The following is a 13,049-nucleotide window of genomic DNA, read 5'->3' as shown; positions in this document are numbered from 1 at the left end:
GGATTATGCAGAATACTTTAATACCAATAATTAGAATTTAGTGGTCAGGTAAGACACCCGACAGTCCCCTTCCTTTTAAACTATTAAACAAAAAGATGCGTCCTGTATGATTTCCAGCTGTATAAGACACGTCCCTGTATCTTTAAAAAAAACAAACACACAAAGCAGGGTTTACTGAGTACCACCACTAAAAGTAAATGTTGAAACCAAGAAACGTTGGCATGTTCTTATCAAATGTCTGTGTGGGAATGTTTTTTAAAAAAAGAAGAAGAAGAAAAAAAAAAAAAAAGATTCACCTGTGAATGCCAACTCCCCTCCTCCTACAATAAAATGCAGCCACGAGTGCTTCAATGAAAGGCATAAAACCGTATAAAGGAAGCTAATCCACATGTGTATGAATGTAGGCAACAGCATGCATTGGATGAAATTAACAGCAAAAGGACAACATTGCATAAGAGAAGACAGCATGCAGCATGTTGTCTTTTTGTGACAGAATGGTGATCACACGTGAGCTGAGCAACTCCAGAGTAATATTGTTATTCTACAAGCAGATAAATAGCCCTAGCTGTTTCCATTTTCCAACCAAAATTGCATTGTCTTTTTGAATTAATTTTTGTATTAAAAGGTGCCCTGCGAAGGTTTTTTTAACAAAAGTTAATGTTCTGGTGTACAACAAAATACACACTTTTCCGTTAACATGGGTGTGCTACAATTATCAAACGGGTGTAAACTGCAATATAATGCAAATGGTAACAACTAAAATGCACTACCATCTTTGCATTATGTATATTAACTTTATAATATACTACAGTATATATACTGCAGTGTGGTTATACATTTTTTTTAAATAATAAACACGACAAATAATCAGCACATTAATCAATAACAAATGTATTACTTGCACGTTTAGTCCAACTTACCTTTCTTGACCTCTGCAATAACCCCATCTACTGCTGCTGCTGCGGCTGCTGCTGCTGCTGCTGCTGCGGTTGCCCTCTTGGCCTCTCTGCTCTCCTGGTTGGCCCTGTCCTTCTGTTTCTTCTTACTGGTACTGGAGGACAGGTCTGAACTGTTGTCCCTACCGCTGCCTCCTCTGTGCTGAGCCCCACCACGCCGGCCCACTGTCTCGTTACCAGCCACGCCACTTCCACCACTGCTGGCCATCTTCAGGCACTTGGCACTAACACGCCGCCCGTCGCCTGAATCACTACCGCTGCTGGGGTCTGGATCTGAGGTGTGCCTCTTTCTGCCTGACCCGGCTATCTTGGCGATGATACTGGTCTGAACTCTCCCAGAACAGAATCAGGAAGGCTAGTTAGGGATGGGGACCTGAGGCAGAGGGCAGAGAGACATTTGATAGTCAAGTGGGGAAAATAGTAGTAATATCCATTATTGTCTCTGACATAAAGTGTGCAAGGTTTAACAGAGTAAATCTCTCACACACACACACACACGAAGGGAGGGGGAGTTGTTCACTGTTAAAAGCAGGTTTTAAATTACTACAACAATGCAGAACGAAACATGGACATTATGTCTCACAAAAGGAATCATATGGCAGCACATAATATTAGCCTAACTAGACCGACGTTGAGCCTTGCCTCGTTTCCTTAGCATAGCAACAGCAAGTTGCTAGCTTGGACAGTCAGATGACAAACAAAGGACAACAACTATCAGCCATCTTACAGTACAGCACATTTACTAAAAACCATGTCAATGCTAAAAACACGGGTGATGTTGATTGAGCTAGCTAGCAAGCTTAACAATGCAGCTTCCCGTCCACAGAGTTGTTAGCTTGGTAACTGGTAAGTTAGCCAGCCGACTACAGAGGTTCGTTTATTTTATGGGATACGTGTTTTGGACTGTCATGTGCCTATCTATAATGAGACATACATTTGCCTGCAGCGTTGAACTAACGTTATTTTTTTTTGGCAATTATGTTTTGTCAATCGCATTTATTGGAATTAGCTAATGATCTTTATTTAATAACATTACGATATTACTTTAATGTACGTGGTCGACGTTGAGGAGTGTAGGACAATACAATTCTTGTGCTGCACATCGGGGTTTAAATACTGTATCTAAAATAGCTGTCTTGGCTTTACTGACTAGAAATAACCGCCCACATTACTACTGCATAATATAAGAAAGAATTGTAACGCTCATTTATCAGTACGATCACTTTCCTGATCGCCAATATTCCAACAGAGCGCAGGACAGGTCATGCAATCAAACGCTCCTACAGTCTTCAAGAAGCTAATGCCATTAGCCACATCAAGCTAACACTAGCTGAAAGGGTTGATATGGCTAACGTTACCTATTTTAGACAACATAACATGACACCCCGTGACAACTGACGCCCGGTTGTGATTAAATGCCAAATTAATATTGACATTAAAACGGGAGACTTACGGGGCTTCAAATTGGTGAGAACTGAATTCCGTTTCTGACACACAATTGCCGGCGACTCCTTCTGCTTCTCCCGGCTGCTAAGCTCCTTCACGGCGGCGGGCCGCTGCGCTCATGCCCGCACTCGAAACCCCGCAGTCCACGGTGTTTCTGGAATATTCTGTCCTTTATCCAGGACCCATTTCTGATAACGTTATACTATGTCTTTCAGAGATTCAAACAAAATACAACAATTGAAAAACTGTCCAGTCTGTTTGTATCATTCGGCCTCTGCGGGGTGAGTACCACTTTGTTTAGAACAAATTAATTTCACTACTGCCACCCGGCCAAACAGACCAAACGTGAAACGAGTGCGCGCATAGAGCACTTCCTGGCTGGCGCGTTCACGTGATCTGAAGCTCTTCCTTTACCTCTCTTTCAGACACACACACACACACACACACACACACACACACACACACACACACACACACACACACACACACACACACACACACACACACACACACACACACACACACACACACACTACTCTTTTCACTTTATACAGTCTATTCAAACCTTAGCTTGTTTATCAAGATGGGATTGATATTTAGGGGAAGAAGAGAAATCAGTTGAGGCTCAGACAATATTTTTTTTGTGTTACTTATTGCCTGAGGGCTTTAAAGTGGTTCCTGCATTTGACCTAATCTTGAGGCCCTATACTGTTGGGGGCCATCTGTAAATTCAAATCTAGTTTTATTAATACCTTTGATGTCTCAGTTGATATTAGAGGATATATAAGGAGCATATCTGTCATACATTTCTTATTTAAATTATCACAGAGTAAGAGAGAGTAACAGACACACAGCAAATATATGGCAGGATAGTATTTTAATGTAGAAATACTGGTTGGTTTCTCTCTGACCAGAATGGACTGGGGGAACCTCTGCTTCAGTTAAAGACCATCCCAGATTCTCCAGTCAACATTCAATGGTGCTTGGTGCTCATATGTCAACTCTTTATATGGGGCTATATTTCCCACAGATATTTTTTAACCATCTGAGGAAGGGGCTGACAGAGCCATGGCAATAATTCATCAAGACCACTACTATTTTTAGACTGGGGCCTTGTCCCTACCTTGTCCCAAATGGCACCCTGGGCCATTGGTCATTCTCTGAGTCTGCACTAAAATGTTGACAATGATGATGCAAACCTGTGCAACAAGAAAATCTTATTATTGAAGGTGGAGTTTTGTTCAAGTACACAGAGAATGTCTATCATTATCAACATAACAATTGAGGTGTAGAAATGGTAACTTGTTAAATGAAGTTAACATTTATTATTCTATAATTGAAAAGTGAAATGCACTGAGCTTTCAAACATTAATAAAACACAAAGTAATTTAACAAGACAGTAATATTGTATAGCCAAAAACGAGGTCAAAGCTAGTATTACCAGTAAAATGTCTTTCTAATGTAGCTCCTTTACTTTTGCTTTCTCTTTGAATTGGCCTTTCCCCTCTGCCAACTCTGTGTCTCAGGGCAGGTCTGCTCTCTCCTGTCATCTTGGCAGTAAATTGTTAATGTAATACTGCCATTCACAGTGATCAGACATTGCTGAAAGGTTTAGGTAAGAGATGGCTGTAAAGTCTGCAACAACACAGACTTTGTCAAAGGGCAAATCAAGGACTCATGAAAGCACTTAATAGCTTCCTTGCAGAACACAAAAATAAAAATGGGACATTTACACTCTCTTACACTCTTCCAGACCCTGGTGTGAACGCATGCACCTTCACGCCACAAGACATCAAGGTTAGAAAATGGGACAGTGTCAAGTAATCTGTAATACTCTAATCAGATTTCTAATGGACTTCTGATGAAAATGCTCAAATAACCTACTTCGACACAGCCACAAGTTAAGTTATCCAACCTTTATTCACAAAACTGTACACGGTTAAACTTTACACAAGCTTCTTTTGGTGTTTTTGCTTTGGCAATTAGTTATCAAAATGTCTGAGGGAAATATGTGTATGAAGTTAGTTTTTTGGTTTATCTTTCTGAAAACACAAATTGTCATGCAAATAGTACATGAGTTAATGTCCAAGACACATAGCCTACTGTAAGGCACAATTAAACACTGTACATAATGTAGAGTACTATGTCACTACAGTAAGGCATCCATTACTACAGATCTTATTCCATATCATCACAGTACATTTAATACAAACATTCACAATATGTCCATCACAAGTTTGGCATTCATAAAAAGGAATCCTGCTGATGACTAAAAGGATAACAAATTTTGGAATTACACTTATTTGCTTTCTCGCCAAGAGTTAGATAAGAAGATCAATACTACCCTTATCTGTCCATTATATGACCCAGTTAGCTTAGCTGAGCATAACGACTGGAAAAAGAAAGAAACAGCTAGCCTGGCTCTATCCAAATGTAAAACAATATATATGTTCACCTATCAGCACCTCTAAAGTTCAGCAATCAACATGTTATATCTTGTTTGTTTAATCCATACAAAAAATATTTTTCCTACAGTGTGTGTGGTATCAATCTTCTTATCTGACTCTTGGCAAGAAAGCAAATAAGCATAGTTCTCTAAATGTCTAACTAGTCCTTTGAGTTTATCCTGAGGGTGTTGCCAGGCTCACCTAGACCATAATGTATTTGTTTCATCAGTTCTACGCAACAGTTGTTGAGGTATTTTTACTGGACCAAAGTTCACCCACATACAGACTGATAGACCGACTGATAATAGCTTCACTAGAGCCGTGCTGCTACACTGTAAGCTTACACTGCTCTCATTATAACATTGTTTCTGCGTATATTAGTGTGCAGCCATCCTTCTACACCAGGCAGAGGGTTTTTTGGGGCTGGTTAAAGCTATAGTGCGTAGTTTCTGCCGCCCCCATGAGGAATTCTAAGTAATGACAACAAAACTGTCGGCGCGTCCACATGATACAAGCCTTCCATGACCGTCCGCGCAGCTTCATCATTTTAACCTTTTAGTGATCTTTACCAAAAATCTAGTTAAATTTAAACAGATTGTCATTCTGATTTTATGTCCTCACACACACAAAAGTTGTTTCATACTGAAAGAAGACACTGTCCAGTGCAGTTTAAATGAAGTCCTCTTGCGATGAGCACAGCTCAGAATATACTTCTAGTAATAACAGACTTCATAGAAAATGGAAACAAAATTATATTTGACCCGCTGATTATACAACAGTCACTCTAAGTAAAAAAAAAAAATAAAACCTACAGATTGTTTGCAATGCATAACTTTCACCCAAATCTGAGTATTATTGACCTTTTTAAGATATCATTTTAATGTTTAATGTTCAAAACACAAATTTTCAGATTATTTTGAAAATCAAAAACAAAATAATGTGCACAAATTTAAATTAAATATGTGATATCAGACAACCTTTTCACATTTAGTTCTGAGTATGTTTATACTAGATATATATATATATATATATATATATATATATATATATATATATATCTAAATATGATAGCAACCATTTTAAATTCTTACCTACACTGTTTGTACCCAAAATATGCAAATTCACCTGCAGAGCGATAAAATAACCATCCCAGTCACCTTTTCAATTGTTTCTTCAAAGTCTAATGTACGGTTATCTGGAGAAAATGCCAGATTAATTCCATGATGCACCTGTTTTTTACGACATGGAGTAGTGAGTTACTGGCATGTGTTGTAGATCTGGATTTGTTTGTTGATGTCATTGAGGATGGCTTTCATCTTGTCCTCCAAGCCGTCCAGCTGACGAGCTTTCCCCTCCAACCTCCTCTGGTTCTCCTCATAGTTTTTCTCCAGCTCTGTTGGAAGCAGGAATGGTTACACAGCCAGGAATTAACAACATTTGGTGCTAAGTCATTCTTAAGTCATTCTACTTAATCTGGGTGCTGATTTTGATACAGTTGATTACCAAATTCTTTTAAATGACAGAGGGAACACTTTGGCTTGTCTGGAACTGTTTTAAATGGCCTTCTATCTCTCTGTTAGAAAGTTCTTTGTCATTTCTCAAAACACTGTAAAGTAACTTGTGGGGTTCCTCAAGGATCAAGTTTAGAGTCTCTGCTTTTTCATCTATATATGAAACCCCTTGATGGTGTCATCTGGACGCACAGTATCTTTTTTCATAGCTATGCTGATGACGCACATCTTTTTTAATCTTATTATATGTATAATAGATATTAGTGGCTGGATGTCAAAAAACTCCTCACAGCCCAACCAGGACAAAACTTAAATATTATTTATATATTCTAAAGCTCAGAGAGAGAAAAGGGCTAAATACATTGTCTAGGGCTTACGCCAAGCCAAACACAAAACCAGTTATCATGTTTGACTCAGAATTTTACTTTAAAGCAACACTTTGACGAATAAGCTCATTCACTTTCTTTTGTTTTCTCTGGAAATTTCTTGCCGCGAGTTAGATGAGAAGATCAATACCACACTGTACAGTGAGTGATATCGATCTTCTCATCATAAACTCTCTGCAAGATGGCATATGAACCTTTAAGTATTTCACTTAATCAGTTTTTTTATGATTTGAAAAACCGCTAAAGTGTTGCCATTTCTCTGATAGGACCAGAAGTCTAAACATTGGTTGCCTGCCACTAACAGTATGTCCGTATTTATTTTAAAGTTATTTAACTTGACTGTGTCATGTTTGTTTATTTTAACTTGCATCTAAATAGTTTACGTGAATAGTAAACTAGTAGTAAAATATCTTTTTCATAAAGTCACTGCTACTACATTGCACATATCTGTACATGTTGTTCATACATTGTTCATATTACATAGCCATATTTATTCTGCTCTTATAACACTGCAATATATTTCTTGTCCTGCCTATGCACCACCTGTCTATACTTGTATATCGCATTGCACGTTTCTGCTTTTTTTGCACTTTTGGTTGGACGCAAACTGCATTTCGCTGTCTTTGTACTTGTACAATGCACAATGACAATAAAGCTGAATCTAATCTAATCTAATCTAATCTAAATGTGTAACATATTCTTTGAACTATACATGTTTCAACAATTGTGTCTTTGAAATTATAAACCCATAATTGTTTTGCTCCAAACAAATGCAAACAAATAAACCCGGTCTATCTGTTCATTTACATACACACAGGCACATACACAGATATGAATAAGCACCTGAAAGCCTCCGGAGCTTGTTCTGGGCGTCTTTCAGTAGTTCCTTTGCTTCATCTCTGAGGCTCTCGGCCCTTTTCTTGGCATCCTGCACAGCCTTGGCCTTTGTGTCAACCCGCTGCTGCACTTCATGGTATTTATCTGTCAGCTGGCCTTCTAGAATCTGAGCATCAAGACAGGAGAGAGGTTTTTCTTTAACAGCCGTGTACGCTGTGTTTATGAGGAAATATGTGCGCACACACATACACATACACACACACACACCTGCTTGGCTTCATTTGCCTTGTCTCGTGCCATGGTGGCTGTCTCCTCAGCTCGGGCAGCTGCCATGCTGTTGTTGGCACGTTTGGTCTTCAGGGCATTAATCTCCTGTCCCAGTGTGCCCAGGCGGTCCATGGCATCATTCAGGTCCTTCTCACTGTTCGATGTCTCCGACTCAATCTGCGGAGAGAATGCAAAGTGAATTCTGATTCCTCTGAAATAATATCATTACAAGGTTTGCTTGTGTTGGATGAAGCATTATGTGCCAGTATGCTGGTATAATCTGTATGTGTGTTCTGAATGCACATTGAACTTCATTTTAGAAAAATCATTGATTTTCTCGCACTAGCCTGTCTACACATGTGTACCATTGTTACTAAGTAATGCTGTATACAAAATAGTTGAGCCATTAAGCTTGTGGCAAAAACCTTTAACATGGTATTGAGCCATCTATGATTTTTTACCAACCTTTAAATTATGGCAGACCTGTAATTTGAACCTGCGTTAGCAGATTCTTTAGCCACTTGAGGGAAGTGTAAAAAGCTATGTTAGCAAACAATGACTTATTTACACATCCAGCAGAAATGGAGTAATTCCTATTGGGGTTTTGTTTCTGGCCACTTAATGTAAATGCAATATTCACTAACTTTAAGCTCTGTTTTACTCTCCTCCAAATCCTGAAGGAATTGTCTCTCTTTAAGTAAAGTAAATGCTCCACTATGTTCACCAGCTAGTCTCCAACTATGTCTATCTGCCGTTTGCTGCTGAGCAGGAAAAGTACAGTGGGTTAATGAGAGCTTTTTCGCTGAATACAGTTGCCTGCTGTGGCCGAAAACAACACTGATGAGAGCAGTGAGACCGAACAAAAACAGTCAACCAAAACACTGAGCTAAAAGACGCTAAAACGCTCATTTGATCCACTGTTAATGTAAAAAAAATGGTTACAGCGCAAGCCAGCAACCTTTGTTTCATGTCAGATCCTCTCTTCTCTCTTCTTGTCTGCCTCTTCTCTGTGAACTGTCCAATAAAGGCAAAATTGCCAAAATAATAAACTTGAAACAAAATATTATATAGAAAAACAGATTGATCTACATGTAATACATCTAGTAAAGGGTTACCATGAATATGACCACATAAAACAGTGATGTATTAATTATTTTTGACTGGTGAAATGTCTTGCAACAATAGTCCAACTTTAAATCTCAGCCTAAGATCTGAGCACCTGGCTGATCACTGAGTGACTGGCATCAATAAACATCCCTTGTACAGATATGGCTATTTGTACTATGGTGCAGTACACATTTTTACTTATTGCCCAGTAAACCACTATTACACACAGCTTGCAGCTTCATGTATTTCTGTCTTGTTTTTTTGGTTGGTTACCTGTGCCAGTCGGGCTTCAGTCTCACCAATGTCAGCTTTGGCTCTCGTTATGGCCTTCTCTGCTGATGTCTGGGCAGTCTTTGCATCTATCAGGGCCTGTTTCACTGTCTCTGCTGTGGTCTTCACCTCCTCAGCACTGTGCCTTAACAACGATGAGTGGTTTTAGGGAGGATGAATAAATATGGAATGCTCTTTGTTAGTACAAAAAAATCTATAACGAATGTGTTTAAAGTCTGACTCTATTCTGACTACCTTGCCCTCTTGGCATCCAGCAGCAGTTGCTCGGCCTTGCGGACATCATCCTGCGTCTGCTGCAGGATGGCGTCCACATTGGAAAGGCTGCGAACCCGTTCCTTGATTTCATCAGCAAGATGTCTGATCTGAAGGGGTGAAGCAGGGATGGAGAGCTGCAACACGTGGTTCGCCACTGCCTCAATGCTGTCTGGGTCTGCACCCTCCTCTGAGAGAGAGACATGACAGGTGGCAGAGTTGACATAGGAGGGTTGATTAACAGGCAACATAACTTTTCTACCTGTTCTTGGTTAACTCAACGTAATGCACACAAGGGCGTAGGTTTTGTTTCAACATTGGGGGACACACATTATAACAGCGGGGTCTGGGGATCCTCCCTCATAAAATCTTGAGCGTCAAAAACTTAATTTCCTGCATTCTGGTACATTGTTATGCATAAATGTATGGTGTAAGGAAATTATTATTCTCCTGTATTGTTCAAAACTTTGTGCATATTCAAAACATCACACGTGTTTTGGGATGTTTTTTAGGAACCATGTACATCTCAACAACAAATCTGTTAAAGCCAGAAAGCTCCAAAATCTATCTTTATTTTCACGTTCCTGTTGTGTTCTTTAACCCCCCGATGTAGCAAAGTAGACACAGTTCATGTTTTTCCGTACATGTTTTGAGCCCCCTGAACGGTAGTTGTTTACCTCTTTTGGGGAGCGGGTTGTCTTTCACATTTTTTGAGGGGGACAAATCTACCTCTTCTAAATATTGGGGGGGCATAGCCCCTGTATCCGCCTATGCATGTACATGTAAAACATATCATAATGTATAAACCCAGCAGACTGTCACACTCACGAGTGAGGAAGTCTCTGATCTGTTTGATGAGGTCTCTCAGGTCATTGTTGGAGCGCTCCACTTTGTTCTTGGTGGCGGTGGCTTTGTCCAGAGCTGCTTGGGCTTTACCCTTGGCCTCCTCTGCCTTGGTCTTGGCGTCTGCCACCTGAATGTAAGGCACACATGCTTATAGAGGACACAAAAGGCTAACAGACGCAACTTATTCACCATAACTGTACTTACTTAACAGCGTTTTTCAAGAATTGTTTATGTGATAAAGACTTTTAGGTTTTTGAGTGTGCCCACTTTCACTCAAATCTGTTTGAGTGCACATACAGTGTGTCCCAGAATGCAGCTGCACTGCTTACTCAAAATACACATCTGAGCCTAATTAGCCTTCACTCCATTCTGAGAGGTTCAGTCTGTGGTGTACTGTGGAGGGATGCTGGCACAAAATGAAAGTAAACTAGAGACCATCTTGCGATGGGATCACAGCAGCCACGGCGCCAAATCGGGCCGGTGGCTTAAAGTGGGGGCCCCTTCCATACTTTCTACTCCCTTACTTCTGGCGCCCCCTTGCTCGGACCACACCCATTTTCAAACTCAGCCTTCATTTTGATCTCATCTACACACCTGTAAAGTTTTGTGACTGTATCTTACATAGTCGTAACACTATTGTGGTGACAAAATCTGTCTGCAGACAAACATCTAAACACCTGGCAGAGTACTCAAAAATGCCTCTGTGGTTCGTTCCACTACAGTAGGTGTCTCCAGGACACACACACACAGACACACACACACACACACACACACACACAAAGAATTAATGTGAAGAAGGGAGGGAACATGTAACACTTGCAAATTAGATTCAGCTGGAAGATCTGCATTCCATTCTGCTCTAATGACAAGACGACAAAAAGCTTTTTCCGCTTCTTCTACTATGATTTTCTCCCTGTATGACTGATATTTTGTCCAAAGAGGCGGCTCTAGAAATATGTTGACACAAAAAAAAAAAAACATACACATGCACATATATACATACCAACAGTAAGTTCCTATATGCCTTCATACCTTGGTAAAGAGTCCCTCCACCTCTCCTATAGCTTTGTTGAGCTCCTTCTCAGCGTGTTTGGCTCCCTCCAGGGCATTGTCAGCCGCTGCTACAGCGCCGTTACAGTTTAGGCCTCCACAGTGACGGTTCCCTTCATCGTCACGGCAACCTGCACCCCCACAAGGACTTTCGTCACAGGGAGCATCACCCGGGGAGCCGCACACCTGTTGGAACAAGTGTACTTTTATTTGTGTGGAAATGATCAGGTGAATTGAGACACTTCAATCCTCTACTGTCCTACAAAACCAAAAACACTATATGTACACATTGGGTCAATATTGAGTAAAGACCAGAATGTGACTTTTGTTGTCTGTTTTATCTTATAAATAAATAATACCCCATAGGAATTTATAAAAATGTAAAAACAACATGTAAAAAGGGAAAACTAAAGTTACTTGTTGTCTGTATTGGAAAAAATATCAGTTACTGCCATCTCGTCTTTTGCAGTACAATTCATGTTATTTGTTGCGGTTAAGAAGCTACCTTTGAATCATATTTTTGAATGTAATTTTGTAGACCACTTTATTGTGGATTTCAATATAAATAGTGGACAGATAAATAACACAAAAGCGAAATGGAGACACATCCTTAGGCCGGCTACACACTGGCTGCATGGCATCAGCGTGTCAGCTGCGTGGCATGTCCGTTTATATTTCGGCTCCCATGTTAACAGGTTATAGCTTACACACGCACGTCTCAGGCACGGCTCAAGCCACGCCGAAAACGCGTGCATACTAGAAATAGAACCAACGCCTATCGCCTAATCGATTTTCTAATATTGCACCTGTCAATACAGAACGAAATATTCTGTAGCCTATTTTGCCATCAATACTGCCAACGTTATCTTTGCTGTAATCAAATCAGTCTATATTTATGTTTAACATGGTATTTCATTTTATCAATGGGAAACATACATGTGTACAGACAAGGCTAGCAGCAGCAGCGCCACGTCAGACACGTTTCTGGTGTGTAAAGACATAGAAAAATCCACGCTCACGCCACGCAGGCAGTGTGTAGCCGGCCTTACACATCCTTAATTTTGATAAGTTTAGAGTTTTTTCAAATCTGTGCACAGTGTACAAAATTCTACATGGCTTGGCTCCCACCTGTTTACATGATTTTGTCTATCTCTGCTCTGTTAGCTCTGTAAGATCCGCCAGAACAGCCTCCATACATAACTGCACTGTACCCTCCTGTTACACAACCTTTGGACAGTCAGCATTTTCAGTTACTAAAGCCATCACTCAATAGAATTCTATTCCAGACAACATAAAGACCTGTAGTTCCATCAGAAGCTTCAAATTTCAATTAAAACATTATTTAAATACCAATCAAGTCTGCAACCAATAACATCCTGCTTTTTTTAAACTTTTATTTCTTTTATTTTTTTGTTTTTCAACATGGTGCTGAACAGGTGTGTGTGTGTGTGTGTGTGTGTGTATGTGTTTGTATGTCACAATGTGCATTATATTGATGTAGGATTGTGATCTGTCTTGTTGTTTTGTTAGATGTTGTCATGTTTTTACTGTTGGATTTAAATTGTGCTCTACCTAGGGACTGCAGATGTAAATTAGCCTAAGGCTAACTCTGGTACAATGCATCAAATGGCAACATTTATGTTAAAAATTGTA

At 39.9% G+C, this 13,049-nt stretch overlaps 2 protein-coding genes across 8 annotated transcripts in view; both read right to left on the bottom strand.

The window, feature by feature from the left end:
• usp19 (ubiquitin specific peptidase 19) overlaps nucleotides 1-2,767 on the bottom strand; it is a 30,997-nt gene extending 28,230 nt beyond the window's left edge. For 5 of the 7 annotated variants that reach the window (XM_078254305.1, XM_078254306.1, XM_078254303.1 and 2 more), the window contains exons 1-2: nucleotides 2,410-2,766; nucleotides 921-1,329 (exon numbers count right to left, since the gene is read on the bottom strand). In XM_078254305.1, the coding sequence (XP_078110431.1) occupies nucleotides 921-1,164 (244 nt within the window). In that variant the 5' untranslated portion in view covers nucleotides 1,165-1,329; nucleotides 2,410-2,766. Of the gene's footprint in view, nucleotides 1-920; nucleotides 1,330-2,409 lie in introns of all 7 variants that reach the window. The other 2 variants (XM_078254301.1, XM_078254302.1) reach the window with 1 other exon arrangement.
• A 1,546-nt stretch (nucleotides 2,768-4,313) lies between these two features.
• lamb2 (laminin, beta 2 (laminin S)) overlaps nucleotides 4,314-13,049 on the bottom strand; it is a 51,643-nt gene continuing 42,907 nt past the window's right edge. The window contains exons 29-35 of the mRNA XM_078254300.1: nucleotides 11,379-11,582; nucleotides 10,329-10,473; nucleotides 9,483-9,690; nucleotides 9,231-9,372; nucleotides 7,851-8,027; nucleotides 7,590-7,749; nucleotides 4,314-6,242 (exon numbers count right to left, since the gene is read on the bottom strand). Of these exons, the coding sequence (XP_078110426.1) occupies nucleotides 6,106-6,242; nucleotides 7,590-7,749; nucleotides 7,851-8,027; nucleotides 9,231-9,372; nucleotides 9,483-9,690; nucleotides 10,329-10,473; nucleotides 11,379-11,582 (1,173 nt within the window). The 3' untranslated portion in view covers nucleotides 4,314-6,105. The remainder of the gene's footprint in view (nucleotides 6,243-7,589; nucleotides 7,750-7,850; nucleotides 8,028-9,230; nucleotides 9,373-9,482; nucleotides 9,691-10,328; nucleotides 10,474-11,378; nucleotides 11,583-13,049) is intronic.

Source organism: Sander vitreus, chromosome 7 (genome assembly GCF_031162955.1).
Source record: "Sander vitreus isolate 19-12246 chromosome 7, sanVit1, whole genome shotgun sequence".
In the NCBI taxonomy this organism is placed as follows: Eukaryota; Metazoa; Chordata; class Actinopteri; order Perciformes; family Percidae; genus Sander; species Sander vitreus.
The sequence above is the reverse complement of the archived record's forward strand: the minus strand, read 5'-3'. Positions and strand labels throughout refer to the sequence as shown.